The sequence below is a fragment of the Staurois parvus genome, unplaced genomic scaffold, assembly GCF_062004578.1.
Source record: "Staurois parvus isolate SC_StPar_1 unplaced genomic scaffold, SC_StPar_1.0 ptg000469l, whole genome shotgun sequence".
Lineage (NCBI taxonomy): Eukaryota > Metazoa > Chordata > Amphibia > Anura > Ranidae > Staurois > Staurois parvus.
Genome location: NW_028318265.1, coordinates 2,004,907 through 2,029,946, shown reverse-complemented (window position 1 = coordinate 2,029,946; position 25,040 = coordinate 2,004,907). Strand labels below are relative to the sequence as shown.

Here is a 25,040-nt window from a genome sequence, read left to right as displayed (position 1 = left end):
AGTGCCATTATTTAGCGCCGCACCTTATTTATATATTTTGTTTTGAGAGGTTATTTGGTATCCTTTTGGTGCTTTGGCTGCTTTGATTGCTTTTAGCGCTCACTTTGTCCTCTTTTTACATAGAAATATGCATAAGATCCGTATCATGTTTGTTATCTAACAAATCATAATTTCATTCTGCTAAATAACATGCTGGTTGTCAGATTGTGAAACCTTTCATTTGGAAATATAGATGTACAGTATTTTGGACAGTTGGCATTAGGGTGCGTCTGCTCAGCATAATAAAATGCTCTCCAGCACACCTTCACCATACCCCTCAGACTCTTTGATTGGGTAGAGTTTTCTTTGCAACACCCTCTTGAGCCTAGAAAAGCTGTTGCATTTGGTAGCTTTGACATTGAAAATGCCAACAATACTAGAAATCACATTTCTGGGGACAGTAACTCTGCTACATCAGATTGGACTTTGACTCTGTAAGTGATCTGAACTCTGCGCTGAAGCAAAGACCAGGCTAATTCCACCTAAGTATTTTTTCACATTTAAATACCTTTTATTTTTACGTCTGCTTATGTCTATTTTGTACTGTCCTCTTGCCTACTGACCATGGGCCCTGGCATCTGAGGGGGCTCTATTCTTTGGGATGTGTGTGCCTGGGGGACCTTTGGAGTTGTTTTACTTTGGGTTCAAGTCCATGTCTCCTCAAAACACACAGACTTTGAGAACCAGAGGACCGCGATACAGATTTGGGGTCTCTGTGCTCAAATCAGTGTTGACTGTTTCAACCCCCCTCCTAGGCTCAGAGACTCAGAGCAGATGTTAATATAATCAGTTCAAAACAACCTGATGCTGAGGTCTCTTGCTGTAATCTGTTTATTAAGGTGTTACGTGTTTACTGTTGTGGCTTTGTCCCATTGTTAATTCAGTTAATTGAGTCACCTATTGTTTCTGTCTGTTGGCTAGTCCTCCTGGAGGTTCCTGCATGATGGGATTAGTCTTGTCAGCTTAACTTTATTACCTAATCCCTTATCTTAATATCATTGGAATGTTTATCTCAATGTGTAATGTTTGTTTTTATAGTTCATGTGGGGACTGCCCCTATTTTTGAAGTGTATAAAATACAGCATTTCTGTTCTGCACCTAAGCTAGTGTTGTCTAGTTCTTGGGTGCAATGCCCAGCTATAATACCTTGTTCCTGTATCCCAGCAGTGAGGAAGCAATTCTTTTATGGAAGTACCCAGGCTGGGTTCCAGGCAGAATAAAGGTCAGATGCTGTTGAACAGTGAAGCCTGAATGGTGCATGTTTCTGTTAACACTCGTGGTGGAAGTTATTGTGTATATAAAGGGTAACTATTAGTTTAACCACTTCAATACCGGGCACTTTTTCCCCCTTCCTGCACTGGCCAATTTTCAGGTTTCAGCACTTTCACACTTTGAATGACAATTTCGCGGTCATACAACACTGTACCCAAACTAAATTTTTATTATTTTGTTCACACAACTAGAGCTTTCTTTTGGTGGTATTTAATCACTACTGGGGTTTTTATCTTTTACTAAATTAACAAAAAAAGGCCAAATTTAAAAAAAAAAAACACTTTTCTTTGTTTCTGTTATAAAAGTTTGCAAATAAATAATTGTTCTTCATAAATTTAGACCAAGATGTATTCTGCTACATGTCTTTGGTGAAAATAACCCAAATTCGTATTTATTTTTTAGTTTGTAGGAAAGTTATAGAGTTCACAAACTATGGTATATATCTGAAAATTGATCAATCCTGAAGTACTGACGGCCAATCTAATTCATTGAGGCCCAAAAAACTTTGGGCAAGGACACAGGGGCCCCATGATCCCCTATTGCCCGGGGGCCCCATGAGTTGTCAGTCCGCCACCTGGAACTTCAGCTGCAACCTGGCTAAGTGATGAGCACTGTCAGTCTGTTAGTACTTAGATTGTTGTCCCACAAGCTGAAAGGTCTCTGTGCCCAGTGAGGTTCAGAGTGGAATTATCACACTGCAGAACGTAAGTAGCCAGCAAGAGAGTGAAACCAATAAGCAGATGAGTGTCTCCCCTGGCCGGCTGTGTTCTCCATATTGATCATGCTACTGTTTTAATTCAAGGGAACTTGCACACAGTACTGAAGTTTGAACATCGGTATTCACGGGCAAAACTGCTTGCGTTTATTCTGCACGTATTTGTGGGTAAGCATATACATGAGTAAAATAAATTTTAGCTCCCAGAATGCAAATCTAACCTCTTTAAGTTAACATTTTACACACACATGCATGTATTTGCTTGCATGTTGTGTGCACACATGTAAACTCCTAACACACAACACACATTTTTGATTTTTCTTTGAACTCATCTATACGCTGCGCATGTGCATGAAATCAGTATGCTGCATTTAGATCAGTTAAAAAGGTTTTGAGGCAGCAGTATGCAAGAGGCCCAAAGCTGAAATCCAGGTAGATGTAAAAAAACAAAAATTAAAGCAGTATTAAACCCAAAAGCAAACATTTATTATAGTGCAGCTATAATTCTTAGATGTGATGGCTGCATTATTTTTCTTTGTTAGGCTTTCTTTCTTCTATTTTCATCTGGTGACCTGTTGTTTTTAAATAGAACAAGCTCTCTTGCAGATATATCAGTTACAGGGATGAGACAACCCATTTTCCACTGACAGGGGTGCTTACAATGATCAGCTTTTATTTATTTAACTAAAACCTTTTTCCTGTTGCTGTGACTGCTTGTAACGTATTAGCTGGAGTTTGGCTTCAATTTGTCAGTGTATTCAAATCTGATAGTGAGGGGCAGACTGACAAGTCATGGGGCCCCGGGCAATAGAGGATCATGGGGCCCCTGTGTCCTTGCCCACACTCAAACCACACCCAAAAAAGCCTATGAAAGGTACCAGGAGCACCTCATGGGGCCCCCTACTAACCCCGAGACCTTGGGCAGTGCCCGAGTGCCTGAATAGTCAGTCCGCCCCTGCTGATAGTACGTCTCCTTGCTGTCCAAAGGTGCTCGCTTTACTTCTTCATCCAGAGTGGGGGCACAGGCCAAATCATCAGGTGAAAACAAAGGGAAAAAATCCTTAAAAGAAAACTAATGCAGACAACACATCTAATGATTGTAAGTTGCATATACAGTATTACATATCTGGTTTTGGGGTAAATAGAGCTCTGCAGAGCTAATGCAACTCTGTAATCATTATTACATTTAAAAATGTATTTTTTAAATGCAAGCAGTGTAAGTAGAAGTGACTCGGTATTAGCATCTTTTAGTCCTTGTACAGCAGAGCTGGAGTGTGAGAGGAAGAAGCAGCACAAGAAGCCAATCAGTTTATATGCTGAGAACAAGCATGCTGATATGAGGAGAAAGCAGAATGATGGAGAAATTTACTACTACTGCTACTTCCCCTTTCATTGTCCTGTCACAGGCTAAGAGTGGCTACAGGACAACCAGGGCTCAGAAAAAGTGGGTTGAATGATACTGGCCATCAGAGTGAGGACATCTAGAGGCAGAAAAAAGTACTGGAGGGAGGGGGGGATATCTGAAATGAAGCTAAATATTGCAGCAAAATCTGGATTTATATTTTTTTTTTAATTTGTAAGGGCTATTCAAATATTATCTTGTTCTTTTGGCATTTATTTTATTCATAATAATAATATATGTCCATGAGCTGTGTTCCCAGGATGGATCATGGTTTAGGCAGACACAGGAGTGCCCTGGCTCCTGACCCAATAGCAGCCGAATAGTCTGTTACAATTTCACGTCCACTCTTCTCCCATTATATGGATAGGATTTGGCGCGGCAACTCCTATTGGTTAGGTCCATGGAAGTCGCTTTTCCTTCAGGAATGTTTAGAAGATTTTGTGATCATTTTCATCTCTCCTTATCCTTTCTCAGAGATTTTTATCCCACCACCTCTGAGCGGGATGTATGTCTGAGTGCCATGAGGATGAACACACAGGGGATGTATGAGATGAATCGCAGTACAGAGGGGATCCCAAAGTACATATATCTGTGGAGACATGGAAGGTATACAACAGTAATATATACAGCTTCCTGACAATATATAAGAACAGGGATTTTTTTTCAGCAGGAACGCAGTTTCAGCACCTCCAGCACTGAATGTATGTAATGGCAAGGGGTGCTGGGGTGTGCTAGGAGGTCTATTGATGCTGACTGCTGGGGGATCTATTGTCACCAGGGGGTCTGTTGTTGTTGGGGAGGTTTATTGTTGGTGGAATCTATTGTATCTTGGGGACTGTCTAATGTTACTGGGAGGGATCTACTGTTGAGTCAGAGGTCAATTGTTGCTTGCTGCTTGAGGGTCTATTGGTGCTGGCTGCTGGGAGATCTTTTGTTGTTGGGGTGGAGCTGTTGTTGCTGGGGGATCTCTTGTTGGGGGATTAATTGTTGCTGGAGGTGTATTTTGTTGTGAGCAGGGGAAGACTGACCATTCGGGCACTGCCCGAGGGCCCGGGGTCAGTAGGGGGTCCCATGAGATGCCCCTGGTACCTTTCATAGGCTTTTTTGGGTGTGGTTTGAGTGTGGGCAAGGACACAGGGGCCCCATGATCCCCTAGTGCCCGGGGGCCCCATGAGTTGTCAGTCCACCCCTGGTTGTGAGGGTCTATTGTTGCTGGGGGTGGTCTAGCTGTAGGAGATCCAATTTTCTGGTTTATTGTTATCATTAACACATTCCATTGTGTATTCTCTAAAAGGTATTGGGAGATGGGTAGGGTGAGGAACCAATGGACAGTGCTCAGAGGTGGGTAGGGGGCGGAGACAAGAGGTAACTCGGAAGGGGGAGTTTCTGTACCTATTCTCTGAGAAAAAAAGCCGTGTATAAAAATATGAGGATCAGGGAACAAGGGGTTCAGAGACATAAAAACAATCTTGGCTTCAGGATGAGTCTGAAGAACTCGGAGGTGATTTTTGATTTAATCAAAGCAGACATGTGTAGCACCCTCCTAGATAGGAGCTAGAATTAGGTAAATTTAGTTCCGGGCTCCCTGTAATCAGTGTAGCTGCATGTGACTATTTTGGTCTATTTGGTGTTTCACTGGTTGACTGCTCCTCCCTGTCTGTCTGTCTTGAAATGTTCTGCAGGGAGAGTCAAATCAGCAGCTGAATATATATGTGGCCCTGGCCAATACCTGGGAGAGGTGCCCAGATGGTTTCTGGGAAGATGTATAAATACTCTGAGACCTGGAGCAGAGGGGTCTTGTCCCTGAAGAGGATATCACGGCATGGGAGGACTGTTTTCCCCTGGGCAAGCCTGCCATGTGTCTACTGTTTAGCGAGGTCCCAGCTAGGAGCTGACTGAGGGACTTGTCAGGGGATCTAGCCTGGTATCACTAGAATAGTGTCTGGAAGATATTGTAAGGAGGCAACCAACTATCCACTCTTGTGCTAGAGCCAGTTTTGTTCATAGGAGCCATTGTGTCTGGTATCCTGAAGAACTCAGTCCATCCACTGCTTGTGCAAGGACTTTCACTCACTTTACTGCTGCTGCTAAACCTCTTCCCTAAAGAGAATTCACTACTAAAGTGTTCCTGAAAAGCTCAGTCCAATGTTTGCTCCACTGCTTTCAGAAAATGCCCCTGGCCCTACTCTGTATGCATGTGAAGTAGAAATCTCAGATTGTATGCTCCTTGAGAGCAGGGACTGGTGTGAACATATACTGTATTATATGTAAAGTGCTGCATTCATTGTTGGAGCTCTATAAATATAAGCAATAAATAAATACCTGTAGGCATCAGAATCGTACATCCGGCATGCTCCTGGTTCACCACAGTAGTTTGTTCCCCATTTTATACAGGCTGAGTCTATGGCAGCTCCGTAGTATATTAGGGAGGGGATCCCACCTGTAACAGGAGGACAATTGCATTTCCTATCAAGACAGAATTATTAAATTTGTACTTCAGAGACAGAGGATTGCCTCTCTGATGGCTAAATTGTATTGTCATGTGAGGGTCTGAGCTCCAGGTTGGTATTAAAATTATGTTTCTGGTGCAAAGTATTTTCTCACCACTTGGTTACTTTTAGGGTTCATTGACATGGAGCGGCAAAAGCCAGCAGTTGAGCTGAGTTTTTCCACCCCTCAATTGTCCACCTAAAGAAGGGCATGCGGTTTATCAGGGCTGTACACATGCTAACATTAGGCAGCATGTCACATCTGGTAGGGGGGACAACTGTCGAATGTGACCCATGTAAGTGTAGGGGACCATGCTGCAACGGCTCTGCAACCACGTGTATTGGGCACAGCTTCAGTAAAGTGGGGCGACATTTGTAGGGTTAAACAGGTGGTGAGGAGGCAACATATTTTTTCCTTACTGCTTTTCAAACACCTCTGAAAGTGATTCACATCAGATTTTTGAACCCCTGTATGCTGTAGTTGTGTTTGCAATAGCAGTGCTGTATACATGTGTACTGGGCTCATTAAAAAAAAAAAACTTCAGCCTATTTCTGTATCTATTAAAAAATAATTTAATGTCTTTTCATGTGAGTTAACATTAGAATATGAGCTTGAAACCTGTCTTTATACTTTTTTTTTATCATGAACCCATGCAGAATCCAAATCAGTCTCCATTATACCTCAGAGGGTTGCTATTCTATTATGTTTAAAGAAGAAATCCAGAAAAAATGTTTATTTTCCCATGCAGTGGAGCTGTGCCCGTACTGCATGGGTTAAAAGCCTGTTTTTGTCTAGGAGCTCTGAAAGTAAAGATACAGTATATGTACCTAACCCAGCAATCCTCCAAGCACAAGACTGGTCCCCGATGCTCCTGCCCCCCCCCCCCCCTCATGCTAGCAGTATTGTGAATGGGTTATTCCTGACATCATCATGCCCATAGACCAGCTCCAGACGTAAGGACAGCAGGAACAGTCCACTGCTGGACATGGGGGAGCATGGTTATCCGGAGGATTGGAAGACAGGGTAAGTACAGCTTATCCCTGAGTCCCTAGACAAAAGGAGCACTTATCCCATGCAGTGCAGGAACAGCCCCAATGCATGGGATAAAAACATTTTCACTGGAGTTCTGCTATAAGGCACAGGGAACAGGAGAAAGACCAAAGGCACTACTTCACTAGTGTGTTGATTCTCATTATGGTCCAGTGGAAAGGTTGAGAAGGGCTGACACATGAAAACTGCAGAGCTGCAGGCTCAGAGTAGTGGTGTAACTGTCTAGCTGTATGGCTTGGCAGCTGTGCCTGGATCACATTGCTGGCCAAACAGAATGATGAATCCTTTGGTGTGTCCCTTATACTGTATGTACTGTATGTCAGCTGCTAACCTGGAGTTCAAGTCATGAATAATGGAACTTTTTAGCACCCTCATGGATATCCCTTGGCAGACACTATAGAAGAATATTGAGACATTGTGTTATTCAACAGACTGGATATTCAGCGATCCCCATATAACACGAGGGATTCATAAACATTTTGTTTTTGAAAACTCACTTTATGTAGCTGGTATGAGCAGGGCCATGGATAAGGGGGTACCACCAATCCTCCTGTACGGGGCCAAGGCAGCAAGGGGTTCCAGGCAGCTGGGTGAATCATATGTGGGCAGGGAGATGATCGGCAAGGCAGGGGGGCAATTACTGGAACTGATCCCCTGTATGGCTCTCACTGCAGCAACTGAAAACTGGCTTCTTCTCCCATCCTCTCCTTCCGGCTTGCTTTCAGCCATACAGGGGGTAGATTCCACTAATTGCCCCCCCCCACCCATTACCCTCCCTGTACACCATCTGTTTCTCCCTGCTGCCCAGGCCCGCCTGTGTGCCCCCACCCCCACAAGGCTGCCGACTTCCCTCCTCTCCTTCCCATCGTCAGCTGCAGACACACAGTAGGATCCCTCAGCATGGAGAAAGTTGAGAGGGTCTGGTAAATATGTCACATTTACCAGCCCTTTTCCATCCTGAATGAATACAATGAGTGATTGGCACTGATTACTCACTGTGTTCATTTATAACTGAAGCATAGTAACCTGTTTTTTTTGTGGGGAAGGGGCCCTGTCAGGTTAGTTGTATGGGGCCTTTTGGTTTCTAACATCAGCCCTGGGTATGAGTCCCTGAGGTGTCTGACCTTCCCAGGAGTTAAGCAGTACAGTCTGGTCCAGGACTCAACCCAGCCTGTGATTGGACAATAAACGAATAACTGTACACTTGATAGATCATCCCTCTGCCCTCTGAGATAGCTCTCAAATGTTAGACCGACAACAGTGTGCAACGCCATGGAGCCCCGGCTGGTTCCCAGTGCTGCTTTGCAAGGAGATAACTGGAGGCTGATATAAAGACAGATTTGGGCACTTATACTAGTTATAAAAAGGGAATCACGTAATTAATTTTAATCTGCTCAGAACTGGACTAATTGATTTATTTCTGTCTCCCCAGACTTCAGCTGTAAACTACATGGATGTGGCACCAGTTAGAAATGTTCTGTACATACAGCAGCCTTACGGGTCCTAAAGGCAACATGCATAGTGCAGCACACAGCTGTCTTGTGGGTCGGCATCCTTACCCAGTGCTCGTGCAGCTAAGAGGTGAATTCCAAGGCCGAAAGACTTTTCCTCGGGGGTGAGACTCCTGGGAAAGAGCAGAAAATAACATCAGCACAAAACAAAACCTATGAGAACTGTAACAACTCAACAGAAACTGCAGAACATCAGTTCTTTCCTATCAGTGTAAAACTGTTCCACAGTGCCTGCAGCTACTGAGGTCACTGAATGTTTTGCTTTAAAGCTCATTTTTTGTATCAGAGTGAATGTATACTTTATATTATATGTTGCATATGATAGATGTATATATTGTACTTGTATGTTAGATATACATTATATGTGTAATTTTACTGGGTGACTACAACTCCGTTTTGGAGGCTTTCTAATATTTTATTTTCTGTATTTAAAGGGGAACTCCAGGCTTACCTTCAACTTTGTGCAGTTGTGCAGGCACATCTCCTGTCCTGAAATCACTTACTCTGACTACACTACACACTGTGAGGTTCTCACAGTGTGCATCAGAAGCTGCAGCAGCTCAGATACTGCCTGCCTCATTTGGTGGCAGCATCTTCCAGCCCTCTTCTTCCCAGTCTGACTGCACCAGCCTACAAATTTAATTAATTGGAGTTCAGCTCTTTCAATCATGGAGGCTCAGCATCACATGTCAGTGTTATCTAAGGCATGCAGCCTGTCTAGGGATGCGTACTCCCTTAGACTGACACCCACCTATGAAGGAATTTTTTCAAAACTCTGTAGGCCCCTCCCACCAACCATGATCTGCCCACATTGCATAGACAAGAACAGAGACCAGATGATATCACTGGTTCTAAAACAAAGTATGTCATTAAAACAAACATATTTACTTTAACATTTTAACATGAACTGTATCAAAAGCGGCGTTCTAACAATCAGATTATTGTACGATCGTTCCGAATTTGTTTGTTTTTTTGTCCGATATTCTCATTGTGTATATTAGGCTTAAGAGTCTGTGGAGGTTGCAGTTTAGTTAGATCTGGTGGAGTGGCATCCCCAGTCGAGTGCCTGTTCACCTGTCCATTATGAAGGGTTCCCAGGTGGGAAGGAACAGATCTTGGTCCATGGTGGAAAGAAGATCTCATGTCTGAATTCCACCATCATTTAAGAAGGTCACAGGTAAATCAGCCTACCAGTTTCCACCGCTAACTGAAATACAAATCTTGTGTAGGCTGACCCACCAAGCAGATGGAGAAGTTGTTGGCTCAGTGCACATTACCTGATGAGCACCATGTATCCTGGCATGGCCCCCAATGAGTAGATGAAGCAGCACAGCAGGTTGAGGATCATGAAGTACAGCAGCATGGTGTTACATTTCTCTTCCCGAGGACACTGGCCCAGTATGGCGGTGCTGTTTGTGGATAGAACACAGCTGCAGTTGTGAAAAACCTGCAGAACGATGACCAGAGCCACATTGTAAACTCACAGGAACATCAATTTATACCAAGGATGTAGAAAACAAACTCACCACAGACAAAATACTTGAATTAAAAGGCTAGTCCACTCAAAAGATATATTTTAATGATTGGTGACGGGCATTACATTCTGAGCAATAGTTGTCACAGAACAAGAAGAGATACAATATACTGCCAAAAGTATTGGGACACCCCTTCAAATCATTGTATTCAGCTGTTCCAATCACCTCCATAAAATCAAGCCCCTAGGCATGCAGACTGCTTCTACAAACATTTGTGAAAGAATGGGTCGCTCTCAGGAGCTCAGTGATGCCAAGTGTGGTCCCATGATAGGTTGTCACCTGTGCAATAAGACCATCCATGACATTTCCTTCCTACTAAATATTCCACGGTCAAGTGTTAGCAGTATTATAACAAAGTGGAAGCAACTGGGAACAACAGCAACTCAGCCATGAAGTGGTAGGCCATGTAAAATGATAGAGCGGGGTTCGCGCATGCTGAAGCTCACAGTGCACAGAAGTCACCAACAGTCTACAGAGTCAATAGCTAAAGCCCTCCAAACTTCGTGTGGCCTTCAGATTAGCACAACAACAGTGTGTGGAGAGCTTCATGGAATGGGTTTCTATGGCCGAGCAGCTGCATCCAAGCCTTACATCACCAAGTGCAATACAAAGTGTCAGATGCAGTGGTGTATAGCACGCCGCCACTGGACTCTAGAGCAGTGGAGACGTGTTCTCTGGAGTGACCAATCATACTTCTCTGTCTGGAAATCCGATGGATGTGTCTGGGTTTGGCGGTTGCCAGGAGAACGGTACTTGCCTGACTGCATTGTGCCAAGTGTAGTTTGGTGGAGGGGGGATAATGGTGTGGGGTTGTTTTTCAGGGTTTGGTCTTGGCACCTTAGTTCCAGTGAAGGGAACTCTTAAAGCAACATTTTGAACAATTTCATGCTCCCAACTTTGTGGGAGGAGTTTGGGGATGGCCCCTTCCTGTTCCAACATGACTGCACACCAGTGTACAAAGCAAGGTCCATAAAGACATGGATGAGCGAGTTTGGGGTGGAGGAACTTGACTGGCCTGCACAGAGTCCTGACCTCAACCTGATAGAACACCTTTGGGATGAATTAGAACGGAGACTGTGAGCCAGGCCTTCTCGTCCGACATCAGTGCCTGACCTCATAAATGCGCTTCTGGAAGAATGGTCAAACATTCCCATAGACACTCCTAAACCTTGTGCACAGCCTTCCCAGAAGAGTTGAAGCTGTTATAGCTGCAAAGGGCGGGCCAACTCAACACTGAACCAATATGGTCTGGTCAAGAAGGGGGGTAAATCCTCTGGAGGGAAAAGTGGTTAATTAGGGTTGGAAAGAGAAACCCGGGAAAGCAAAATGTAAGCAGACTAATCTTCAGCTTTAAGGATGTAACTTAAGTGTTTGTTTACTTTTTAATTTCTTTTAACTAATGTAAATGAAAAGGAAGTAACAAATATTATATAAGTAAGATAACCCATACTATATCACATATTAACTTTATTATAAGGATCTTTAATATAAGCTTTTACATGTAACCCTTCTTGAAATAACCATTTATAATTCTGATGGTAAGAATGAATGTTGGAGAATTTGCTCGAACAAAAGAATGCAACGTACTGTTCAACATATGTGGCTGTTGTGTCCCAAGTTTATGTTTATTGGGATATTATATTTTAATATCAGTGGCATGCCAAAAAAAAATCTAAATTAAAAAAATATAATGTATATTGACCCTTCTACAGTATCAAAATAATTGATAACAAAATATTGGAAGTCTGAAATAAATCCCAAAGTTAAATAACGGTAGGATAAATGTCTCAAATTTGATTGCTTTATTCAAATTACTTTGTTTGTTTATTTCATTAAAAAAAAAATTTTTTTTTCTTTTTTGAGTTGATTTTTTTTATCAAAGGTCTTTTTTTCTTTTTTTTTATTTCATATTTTAGTATTTATTTAGGGTTTTTTTTATTACATTTAATTTGTTTTTACTTTTTAAATTTTTTTTTATTATTTAAATATTAATTTTTAGGTTTTTTTTTAGTTTTTTAAAATAACTATTTATTTCATTAAAATATTGCTATTTTATTCAAATTTCATTACTTTAGAAAAAACATATTACAACAAGAAGAAAAATCCTAAATAAATTTATGATGCATTCTAAACCTTGGTATGACCGTATTTAAGAAAACACAATTAAATACAATGTTCTCTAACAATCTTTTTGTGTAACAATTTACATTGTCCAGAATCCTCGATGTAATAGTAACAAATAGTAACAAATATGTTGATCTTGTTACAATATACAGTATGTAGCCTGGAGAGCACAGGGCACATGAAATTGTTGGAGCAGCTCTGACACCTTCTGACCATATTAGCTACAGCACCCAATCTCTAGTATTTTATATATATTTTTTCTATCTTCTTACAGGCGACTGGGCAGGAAGCCATTTTTTTCTATAATTAGTGCCACCTCTAGCTCTAGAATTAGTACATTTTACCAAAATTTAGCAATTTCTGTTAAAGTCATTATAGCAAAGGGGAAAAGAGTAATTTAAAGTGTTTTTTTGTGTATGTAATATCAAAACATTTTTGTTTTTGAAAGATTTGGGAACGGTAAGAGACCCTTAAGGGTTATACATAAAGTGTTACTAAACCCTATATCTGGTCTCCCACAGTACACACAACATGGAAGTGCAATTATTTTAGTAAATATAAACTGCTAAATACCTTTTCTCATCAGCAGTTAGAGCAGTCTTGTGACTTCGATCAGTGTTCAGCAGAGCACCACTTAAGGCTTGTATGAGGAGTTTTCATTCTGCTCTAGGAGGATGCAAAACCCCTGACATCTGTCTGGACAGTGCTGATTGACCCTGTGCTGATCACATGCACTCTCCCAAGAAAAAAGCAATACACACTAAACTGAGCATGTGCAGAATGGTTAAAGTTCAGTCTGTCTTATCAGGACATAAGATATGGACATTTGAACAAGAGGAAGAACAGAGAAGTCAGGATCAAACAGCCTTTTTACACAATGCAAAGGATTAACCCCTTAGGATCCACAGTGAGTATAACAAGCATGCTCTACAGCATATACAGGCTGATTTTACTGTTGTGGGTTTAGTAACACTTTAAAATACCTTAATTGACTCCTCATGAGCTGAGAACATGACATGACAGAGAAAGAGAGAAACCCCAATGTTTATATACAAAATCATGCTATCTTGTCATGTGAGCACTCACATGACGAACAGATGCCTCTGCTGATAAAGGGAGGGTTAGGGTTATTGTTAGGGTTAACCATAGAGTTGACTTGATTACTAAATCCCTTGACCACTGTATGAGCATAAACATGAACATCTTGTCTTTCCTAAAAAAAAAACACACATGGAAGAAAAATATATTTGAAATGTATTTTCAAAATATTCTTCCCAAATATATTGACATATATTTGAAATGCTGCAATTTTGGCCATATTCAATATATTTTAAAATATATTTCAGTAAATATATATCTATATACTGCATGTTAAAATGCGTTTTTATTACAAAATATATGAAAAATATTTTTAAAAATACATTTCAAATATACTGTATGTCTTTAAAAATATAAATCTACATTTTTGAAATGCATTTACAAATATATGTAAAAATATATGTTAAAATGACTTTTTATATGTTAAAAAAAAATCTGAAGAATATATTTAAAAAATATATATGTTTAAAAATATTTTTCATATATTTTGTAATATCTTAAAAAACGCATTTCAACATGCAGTATGTATATATATATATATATATATAGAGAGAGAGAGAGAGAGAGAGAGAGAGAGAGAGAGAGATAGAGAGATAAATATATTTTGAAATATATTGAATGTGGCCAAAATGGTAGCATTTCAAATATATGTCAATATATTTGGGAAGAATATTTTTAAAATATATTTAAAATATATTTTTCTTACATATGGGAAAGCCAGGTGTTTTTGTTTACACCAAATTTAGCCTAAGCAGATGCATTGCAAAGTGGTTAGTACTTCCCCCTGGCAGCACTAGGGTTGTCAGTTTGAATCCCAACCATGGCACTACCTGCCTGGAGTTTGCATGTTCCCATTGTGCCTGTGTGGGTTTCCTCCCGCACTCCAAAAACATGCTGGTAGGTTAATTGGCTCCTGTCTAAATTGGCCCTAGTATGTATATGTATAAATGTGAGTTAGGGACCCTAGATTGTAACCTCCTTGAGGGCAGTTGACTGTTCATTAGGGATTACATGGTAAGCCATATAAGTGCACCTCCACCCCAATAGACTTGGTCTGTGACATTCAGACTGATGGTCTGATGCGGCTTTAATACCAACACATACACATTGTGTTGGACACCATTCAGCTGTTTTTAATGCCACTTAAGATGCGTGTGCATTATTAATTTTGTGTGTTTTAGGCTTTTTTGGTTTACAATAAAAATTTATATTTTTACGATACAATTATGGTTTATTAAGCCACTCTTGTCACATAGGTAACCACTTTTTTGCTTTGGCCCCCTTGCTGAAGAACATTTCATTTTTGGTTCTTGAGGGCAGGGACTGACATGAATGTGCATGAAAGGTGCTGTGTAAATTGTCAGTGTTATATAAATACCTGTAATAATGACAACATTTGGATGATGACATAATTGGTCATTTTGATTTGAAATGTATCTCAACACTGTCATTCATCACTTACCACATCCTGCCCTCTTCCACTAGAGGATGAGCAGCCAGCTAAACAGGCAGAGACGAAGGCCATGCCGTTATCACCGCACACAGGGTCCCAGATATCGGTAGGGCAGTTGCAGTTCAGGTTACAGTCCGCCGTTAAGTTATCCGAGTAGGAAGTGCCCTCAATTCTGAAAAAAATTAAGATTTTTTTTGTGTGGACCAAATGTGCCGTGCAATACTCACACAGCAACACAAATAGTGTATGTTTAATCTAATAGGAAAGGTTTATATTTTTTGGTCAGATTTTTTTTCTTTTTTTTCCACTATTTGTATGGGAATCTTTATTTTCCAAATGTATACATAGTTGAGTTTTCTAATTGTACAGCTCAGTGCTGCTTGCATAGCTATTGGAAGCCTCTGAGCTGACCAATGGGGTAGGTCTCTCTTTTGCTAGGAGAGCGGGATGGGGTATTGCTCCTCTGACTTATCCAGCAGTGTGTATAGTCTAATCTTCCCTGCTATCTCATCTTTTTTTTAGCCTACATAGTGAAGGAAATAAGTATTTGATCCTTTGCTGATTTTGAATGTTTGCCCACTCACAAAGAAATGATCAGTCTGAAAATCAAATGGTAGGTGTATTGTAACACTGAGAGATAGAATAGCAACAACAAATTCAAAAGAAATGCATGTCTAACAAATTATGCACTGATTTGCATGTTCATTAGGGAATTAAGTATTTGATCCCCTTCACAAAACATGACTTAGTACTTGATGGCAAACCCCTTGTTGGCAATCACAGAGGTCAGACGTATCCGATAGTTGGCCACCAGGTTTACACACATCTCAGGAGGGGTTTTGGTCCACTCCTCTTGGCAGATCCTCTCAAAGTCATTAAAGTTTGTTGGCTGACATTTGGTAACTTGAACTTTCAGCCCCCTCCACAGATTTTCAATTGGATTAAGGTCTGGAGACTGGCTAGGCCACTCCAGGACCTTAATGTGCTTCTTCTTGAGCCACTCCTTACTTGCATTGGCCGTGTGATTTGGCTCATTGTCATGCTGGAACACCCATCCACGACCCATTTTCAATGCCCTGGCTGAGGGAAGATGTTTCTCACCCAAGATTTGATGGTACATTGTCCTGTCCATCGTCCCTTTGATGCGGTGCAGTTGTCCTGTCCCCTTAGCAGAAAAACACCCGCAAAGCAGAATGTTTCCACCACCATGTTTGACAGTTGGGATGGTGTTCTTGGGGTCATAGGCAGCATTCCTCCTCCTCCAAACACGGCGAGTTGAGTTGATGCCAAAGAGCTTGATTTTGGTCTCATCTGACCACAACACTTTCAACCAGTCCTCCTTTGCATCATTCAGATGTTCAGTGGCAAACTTCAGACGGGCCTGGACATGTGCTTTCTTGAGAAGAGGGACCTTGCGGCACTGCAGGATTTCAATCCTTGTCGGCGTAGTGTGTTACCAATTGTTTTCTTGGTGACTGTGGTCCCAGCTGCCTGGAGATCATTGACAAGATCCTCACGTGTAGTTCTGGGATGACTACTCACTGTTCTCATGATCATTGACACTCCACAAGGTGAGATCTTGCATGGTGCACCAGACCTAGGGAGACTGACAGTTGTTTTGTGTTTCTTCCATTTGCGAATGATTGCACCAACTGTTGTCACCTTCACACCAAGCTGCTTGGCGATAGTTTGGTAGCCCAGTCCAGCCTTGTGTAGGTCTACAATCTTGTCCCTGACTTCGGAATCTGATTTTTTGATTGCTCCTGTAGACAGGTGTGTGTCTTTTTACAGGTAACAAAATGTAGCACTCCCTTTAAGAGACTGCTTCCAATCTCAGCTTGTTACCTGTATGAAAGACACCTAGTAGCCAGAAATCTTGTTAAATGATAGGGGATCAAATACTTATTTCCCTCATGAACATGCAAATCAGTGCATAATTTGTTAGACATGCATTTCTTTTTAATTTTTTGTTGCTATTCTGTTTCTCAGTGTTTCAAACAGCTACCATTCCATTTTTAGACTGATCATTTCTTTGTGAGTGGGCAAACATTCAAAATCAGCAAGGGATCAAATACTTATTTCCTTCACTGTATGTTATATATCATAAAAAGAAATAAAGAAAAAAAACCATAAAACACTGCACTTTCACTACAATGCTGACAGTGCCAGAATACTCAAATGCTACCAAATTACCCTACCATATCATCAGTGCTAAAGCCTTGCATGAAATTGATTATACAGCCCCCTAATAAGAAGACAGAACCCCCTAATAACCATTTCCCCATTTCCTACCCATCATATGTGACAGTGAGTCCAGCCACAGCCGCATTCTTGCACAACAAAGCAAAGGCCAGAAAATAGAGAAGATATTCTGTTACGGAGGTGCAAAAACCAATCTTGGCAGCCAGAAAGGTGGAGATCTTGTATCTCTTCATTAAAAATCCACCCAGGAAGTATCCCACAGCAATGATAGGCAGGCTGTACATCCCTGTAAAGACAGGACATGTTAGTTGACAGGGGAAGGACATAGACAGATATTCCTCAAGTGATGTTCCTGGAGAGCTCCTGGTACTTCTGGATGTCCTTGAGTTCACCCCTAGTCCCCAACTTCCAGAAGTCCCTAAGCTTTTCAGACTCTGAACGCACCAATCAAAAAAATGGCCTCTGATGCAGACTTCCCATACTGCTGCTCCAGGTATTTGGGGAAGAATGAAAAAAACCCGCCAAAAGCTCCGAACTGAATGACTGTGACCAGAATGAACAGCATATAGACCTTCTTCTTCAATAGATTCTTTAAAACGAGTAGAAATCCTGCAAGAACAGAGAAGGCTGAGATTAATATCAGCTGACGGATTGCATATGTATTGCACATATGGAATGATAGCTCATTGGCGTCAAGTGATCATATGACACCATCAGGGCAATGGATAAGGGGGTACGACCAATCGTCCTGTACAGGGCCAAAGCCAGCAGGGGGGCCCAGGCAGATGGGTGAATTGGATGTAGGCAGGGAGGGTGATCCACATGGTGGGGGGGGGCAATTACTGGAACCGATCCCATGTATGCTTCTCTCTGAAGTAGCTGAAAGTTGGCTTCTTCTCCTCTCCCTCCCGCAGGCTTTCAGCTGCTGCAGAAAGAGCCATACAGGGGATCAGATCTGCACCTATCACCCTCCCTGTGCACCATATGTTCCCCCCTGCTGCTCAGGCCCCCCTGTGCGCTCCCATCCCCACAGTGCTGTCAACTTCCCTCCCCTCCTTCCCACCAGAAGCTGAAAGAACACAATAGGATCCTTCTGGATGGAGAGTGGGGGAAGGGTCCAGTTAATATGTCACATTTACCAGCCCTTTCTTTCGTGAATGAACACAATGAGTGATCAGTACTTATCACTCACCTTGTTCATTCACAAATGAAGAATAGTAAACTGTGTTTTTTTTTGGGGGGGGGGGAGATCCTGTCAAGTTGGCTGTATGGGTGTATGGCTGATCATATGACATCATCACACTACCATTTTTTACTAAATCAGCTTTAAATGATCACATGACATCATCAGATTACCAGCTTTTACTACATTGGCTCTCAGTAATCACATAACATCATAAAACTGTCAGCTTTCACTACATTGAATATGAGTGGCCCCATGAGATCACTATATGCTGTTGTGGCTAGTCTCACCTTGCAATGTCAGCTCCTTTCTTTTGACAGTCTCTGTATTGTTTTCAGGTACTGGTGACTGCAGTGTCTCCCTCAGCTCAGTTAGACCCTCTTCCCCCTCTTTGGGCAGAGTCTTTGGGAAGAAGCAGAAGGGCACAGCAGCAAGGAGGTTGAGGACTCCGCTGACCAGGAATCCCATCCACCAAGCACCTACCCAACGCGTGTCTGTCATGGTTATATATACCTCATCTGTATGGAGAGAGATGGTGAAACAATGTACACTTCTTAAGTCTTGATGTCACTATTTCTTAATAATATCATTGGCTGTTATGAATAGCATTTAACCCCAGAAATCTCTGCCCTTAAAGTGTTTAAATTCTAGAGAAATAAAAATGAACCACATAACATTACCCAGATTTATGAAACCAATATCAACGAAGATCTGTGCAAAGTAAGACGCCAACAAGGACCCCAACAGCGGACCAAGGACGGACAGAGTCTGTATTATTCCTGCAGGGCAGAAGAAGACATCAGATGCAGCATCCATTTTGTCTCTTGTAGGATTACAGGATCTCTACATGACAATCCCCATCTTGAGGAGCAAACATGCATAGGTATGTATTTATCACAGAGCACTGTATGATATTATGAATGCTGTTAGTGTGGGAAAATACACTTTTGTGGCAGGATTTCCATTTATCTGACCAGTTACTGTACCAGATTTCAAATGAAAGGAAATTGAAATTGAAAATAGATTAACTATTCATGTCTCTCGCAGTAAATACGACTTACCAATATAAAATGGTGAGTTTTCCACCTTTGCAAAATCATCCACATAGGAGAGTCCCAGAGGCTCTACTGGGGTCTCACCTATTCCTTGTAGAATATTTCCAACCAGAACAAAAATCCACATGAAGGACTCAGAAGAGCCAACTGCACATTCTGCCGAAGAGAGAGACCGCAGCATGATGAGAGGATAGAGATATGAAGGAGCAGAAGAGTTATAAAACCACTGCTTTCTGATTGGCGAAAGGTTCTGGCTTTGTTGGATTTGATGAACTACCAAGAACCTAATTCTAGAAGTTACCTTCTGGGAGGTCCAGCTCTGTGAAGGGACGGCTGTGATTAACCAGACACAAGTGTGCCTGAGATGTTATATTGTCTGATGTGTAGTCGGCCACTGTGTTATACTGATATCTGTATAGGAAAGAAAATCAGTCAGGGATAATATAATGCATTACATTTCATTTAAAGTCCAACTCCAGGAAATTTAAAATGATCCCTTGCAGTGGGTCTGCACCCTCTCTGCTTGGGTAAATTGCTCATTTTGTCCAGGGGAGAGGAGAAACAGTTTTACTTACCTGATCCGCTGCTCTCCTGGCCGCTGGCAGATGGTGCTCCCCCATGCTTTGGCTGTGGACTGTCCCTCAGCATCCTTAAATCCAGTGCAGGGCTACGGACTCTGCTTTGGTCTTGATAAAGTCAGAATCCTAGACCACTGGAGGTTGGAGGAGAAGAAGCTAAGGGGACCAGTAAAGCTGCTGGAGGAGTAGAGGATCAGGTAAGTGATTCTTCTTATTTTGTTCCCCTAGGCCAAAATGAGCAATTGACCCTTGTAGTACAGGCACAGCCCCACTGCAAGGAATCATTTTTTAGAGTTGCATAACATGCTTAAGGGTGTTCAGTGTAGAGCCCCTCTTGATAGCTAGGGGTAGCTAGTTGCTAATTTTTAGTTAGAAAGGCTGAGCAGCAGCCTGGGAATAGTCAGCAGGGTCAAATTTGGGTCAGAGATGAGAGGCTCTGTAGATCAGTTCCTTGATACCTCCTTCTGCTCTAGAATTTCGGAGAAGATTCTAGAGGAAGTGGGCAGGGATGAGGAGGGGCTGATCTGCATATTTAGGGGATCCAGACCAATCCCCAGGCAGGAGGCTTGGCATGGGGTCAGGACAGCCCTTAAGTATGACTGCGCCTGTTAAGCAGTGGGAGAGTTCGGGTGGAAGATGGAGTGAGAGGAAGAGATGCAGGAGCCTGGGAGGGAGCCCAGTGGGAAGGAGCCTACCTACAGGCAGGGACCTTGTCAGGAGGATCGCTCAACCTCACCAGACCCCGGAGGGAGGACTACCTGGGGAGCCAGGAAAGGAGTCAGTTCAGCAGAAGGCCTAAAGGCAGCCACCTACCTAAACCAGCTCACAGGACAGAGACTGAGTGAGTAATTCTACACCCCTGGGCCAGTTAAGGGGAAAAGAGCATTCTGGTGGGAAATCTGATTAGCTTCTTACCCGGGACTGTTCACCCTAAAGTGGCAGGAACTGGATCCCCTTGCCTAGGTATTTCCTCCAGACAGCTAGGTAAAGAAGAGGATTTATCTAGGGTCTGGGGTGGTACACCAGGAGAGGCTGGATAGATCTCCCGGAAGATTTTTTTTGTATAAAGATATGTATATAGTTGCCTGGAAGTTGTCCTCAGCTTACAGTTCCTTGGGCATTCCTCAACCCCATACAAGTTTATTATCCCTTATAAAATAAAAAAAAAACAAGTTCATGGACTATTTACTGTCTGTGGAATGCAAGTCTGTGAAAAATGTGTGTTGCCTGGCTGTGCAAGACTATAAGGGGATCCAAACTTCAGCAACTCCTAAGGGGGTACTACTACATCAGCATTGATCTCGCTTAAATATTTATCTCTATTGCACCTATAAATTTAAATTATTTTTACTGAATATTACTAAAATATTCATGCCTAAACTATAGTATACATAGAAGGTAAGGTACAGTGAAGGAAATAAGTATTTGACTCCCTGCTGATTTTGAATGTTTGCCCACTCACAAAGAAATGGTCAGTCTACAAATCGAATGGTAGGTGTATTGTAACACTGAGAGACAGAATAGCAACAAGAAATTAAAAAGGAATGCATGTCTAACAAATTATGCACTGATTTGCATGTTCATGAGGGAAATAAGTATTTGTTCCCCTATCATTCAACAGGATTTCTGGCTACTAGGTGTCTTTCATACAGGTAACAAGCTGAGATTAGAAGCAGTCTCTTAAAGGGAGTGCTACATTTTGTTACCTGTATAAAAGACACACACCTGTCCACAGGAGCAATCAAACAATCAGATTCCAAACTCTCCACCATGGCAAAGACCAGAGAGCTGTCCAAGGATGTCAGGGACAAGATTGTAGACCTACACAAGGCTGGACTGGGCTACAAATCTATCGCCAAGCAGCATGGTGAGAAGGTGACAACAGTTGGTGCAATCATTCACAAATGGAAGAAACACAAAACAACTGCCAGTCTCCCTAGGTCTGGTGCACCATGCAAGATCTCTCCTCGTGAAGTGTCAGTGATCATGAGAACAGTGAGGAATCATCTCAGAACTACACATGAGGATCTTGTCAATGATCTCCAGGCAGCTGGGACCACAGTCACCAAGAAAACAATTGGTAACACACTACGCCAACAAGGATTGAAATCCTGCAGTGCCCGCAAGGTCCCTTTGCTCAAGAAAGCACATGTCCAGGCCCGTCTGAAGTTTGCCACTGAACATCTGAATGATGCAGAGGAGGACTGGTTGAAAGTGTTGTGGTCAGATGAGACCAAAATCCAGCTCTTTGGCATCAACTCAACTCGCCATGTTTGGAGGAGGAGGAATGCTGCCTATGACCCCAAGAACACCATCCCAACTGTCAAACATGGTGGTGGAAACATTCTGCTTTGGGGGTGTTTTTCTGCTAAGGGGACAGGACAACTGCACTGCATCAAAGGCACAATGGACGGGGCAATGTACCGTCAAATCTTGGGTGAGAACTTCCCTCAGCCAGGGCATTGAAAATGGGTCGTGGATGGGCTAGCATGGCAATGACCCAAAACACACGGCCAAAGCAACGAAGGAGTGGCTCAAGTAGAAGCACATTAAGGTCCTGGAGTGGCCTAGCCAGTCTCCAGACCTTAATCCGATTGAAAATCTGTGGAAGGAGCTGAAAGTTCGAGTTGCCAAACGTCAGCCACCAAACCTTAATGACTTGGAGACAGAGGCGTCCCTAGGGTTGGTGTCACTCGGTACGGTAACACTTGGTGACACCCCCTCCGGCGATCCCTGCAGAATGGATCGGATCTGCGGATTGAGCATAATGGATCGGACTCTGATCCATTATGCTCAATCCGCAGATCCGATCCATCCTGCGGGGATCATTGGCTTGCTTTACAACTTACCTTTTCGGGGAGCAGGTCCAGTGTCACCCCGTGCAGTCGGTGTCACCCGGTGCGGGTCGCACTCCCTGCACCTGCCTCGGGACACCACTGCTTGGAGAGGATCTGCCATGAGGAGTGGGCCAAAATCCCTCCTGAGATGTAGGCAAACCTGGTGGCCAACTACAGGAAACGTCTGACCTGTGTGATTGCCAACAAGGGATTTGCCACCAAGTACTAAGTCATGTTTTGTGAAGAGGATCAAATACTTATTTCCCTCATGAACATGCAAATCAGTGCATAATTTGTTAGACATGCATTTCTTTTGAATTTTTTGTTGCTATTCTGTCTCTCAGTGTTACAATACACCTACCATTCGATTTTTAGACTGATCATTTCTTTGTGAGTGGGCAAACATTCAAAATTAGCAGGGGATCAAATACTTATTTCCTTCACTGTATATGGAATAATGTTCAGCCAGTCTTGTGATCCAGGCACTCCTGAGAAACAGAATAGTCATAGCTGGTTTTCTTCAACATAGTAAAGAAATACAGCTTGGTTACTTACTCACCCCTAGCCTGTGATTTGACAATGAAGCAGTAGCAGCACCTTGGTGAAGTCATCACTTTCCTGCCTCATATTCAAACTGTTGTCTGACTGCCCAGAGCCCTAACTGGCTCCTAATATTTCCCCACCATCTCCCTGTCTAACAGCAACTGTGCAGGGGGTCCAAAGATGCTGATATCAAGAGGAATTCAGTTAGTTTGTATAACTGAGTTAAATGATACAACTACCCCCCCCCCGCCTCAAATCTTCCATTGACAATTTTTTTTACATGTGATTGAATTTCAATATCCCCTTTAAACTACACTATAGCAGGAATTGATAAATGCAAAGATCACATTTACAAAATACAGGAAGTTTTATATATTTAATATACTGTACACTCTTATTATTTGACATCGTAGACTTTTCAAAGTAATGATTTTTTTCATCCTCACCTCTTCATAATAAAATGGGGTAGCGCTGTCACACAGCTGCCTACAAACATGATCAAACATCCGGTGGCGATCATTCTCGGCCGATGAAATCTTACTCCAAAGTAGCTGACCAAAGTGATAACCAATAAATTGCCTGCAATAAATAGCAGGAAAATATCAGATCCACACCAATGCTGATCATACAAATCAGAATCTCTTTATAAAGTGATGCACAGTGTTTTGTTTTCTGCTATGTACTGGATTTAAGGGAAAACTGTTGGAATACAGTGTTCAAGTATTTTTTGCAACAACTCCATCAGTATTCTGTATATTATTTATGTTCCATTGTGGTAGCGCCTATAAATTATTTTTTCTGTTTTTCACTTGGAGTGATTGTATGTCACTATAGGAGGGCAGCTTCACTTTATACTGTATATGCATTTGCTTTCTAGTAGTATGTGCCTTTATATATAATTTAATAAAATAGTGGTTGTTGCAATTTTTTAATATCACATAGGATTTGTACAGCGTTTTTTAAAATGCTAATTTTTTGCAAAAAAATACACTTAAATGAATTTAGTGTACACAAACACAAAATAATACCCTTTTGTTTTGGTAAAATATACAAACATGATGTTTCCCCGAGCAAATAGATACCAAACATGTTTTGCTTTAAAATTGCGCATGCCCGTGGAACGGTGACAAACATTCAGTTATTCATAAATTATCCATAATAATCCATAATTATCCATACATTAAAAAATAACAGAAAACAAAAAAATGGCGTCTGCAAAAGTTTGGGCACCCTGCAGAATTTATAGCATGCACTGCCCCCTTTGCAAAGCTGAGACCTGCCAGTGTCATGGATTGTTCTCAATCATAGTCTGGGAAGACCAGGTGATGTCAATCTCAAAGGTTTTAAATGCCCATACTCATCTGACCTTGCCCCAACAATCAGCACCATGGGTTCTTCTAAGCAGTTGTCTAGAAAACTGAAACTGAAAATAGTTGACGCTCACAAAGCTGGAGAAGGCTACAAGAAGATAGCAAAGCGTTTTCAGATGTCAATATCCTCTGTTCGGAATGTAATTAAGAAATGGCAGTCATCAGGAACAGTGGAAGTTAAAGCAACATCTGGAAGACCAAGAAAAATATCAGACAGAACAGCTCGCAGGATTGTGAGAAAAACAATTCAAAACCCACGTTTGACTGCACGATCCCTCCAGAAAGATCTGGCAGACACTGGAGTTGTGGTACACTATTCCACTATAAAGAGATACTTGTACAAATATGGTCTTCATGGAAGAGTCATCAGAAGAAAACCTCTTCTACGTCCTCACCACAAAAATCATCATTTGAACTTTGCAAATGAACATATAGACAAGCCTGATGCATTTTGGAAACAAGTTCTGTGGACCGATGAGGTTAAAATTGAACTTTTTGGCCGGAATGAGCAAAGGTACGTTTGGAGAAGAAGGGGCACAGAATTTAATGAAAAGAACCTCTGTCCAACTGTTAAGCATGGGGT

The 25,040-nt window shown here is 42.0% G+C and overlaps 1 protein-coding gene across 1 annotated transcript in view; it reads right to left on the bottom strand.

The window, feature by feature from the left end:
- Positions 1 to 3,577: 3,577 nt before the first annotated feature.
- LOC149452689 (solute carrier organic anion transporter family member 1A2-like) overlaps positions 3,578 to 25,040 on the bottom strand; it is a 31,080-nt gene continuing 9,617 nt past the window's right edge. Inside the window, exons 4-15 of the mRNA XM_089689119.1 lie at positions 23,534 to 23,666; positions 19,431 to 19,540; positions 19,136 to 19,285; positions 18,755 to 18,853; positions 18,365 to 18,592; positions 17,336 to 17,500; positions 16,982 to 17,177; positions 14,699 to 14,861; positions 9,757 to 9,926; positions 8,528 to 8,592; positions 5,751 to 5,868; positions 3,578 to 4,017 (exon numbers count right to left, since the gene is read on the bottom strand). Coding sequence (XP_089545245.1) covers positions 3,909 to 4,017; positions 5,751 to 5,868; positions 8,528 to 8,592; positions 9,757 to 9,926; positions 14,699 to 14,861; positions 16,982 to 17,177; positions 17,336 to 17,500; positions 18,365 to 18,592; positions 18,755 to 18,853; positions 19,136 to 19,285; positions 19,431 to 19,540; positions 23,534 to 23,666 — 1,706 coding nt within the window. The 3' untranslated portion in view covers positions 3,578 to 3,908. The remainder of the gene's footprint in view (positions 4,018 to 5,750; positions 5,869 to 8,527; positions 8,593 to 9,756; positions 9,927 to 14,698; positions 14,862 to 16,981; positions 17,178 to 17,335; positions 17,501 to 18,364; positions 18,593 to 18,754; positions 18,854 to 19,135; positions 19,286 to 19,430; positions 19,541 to 23,533; positions 23,667 to 25,040) is intronic.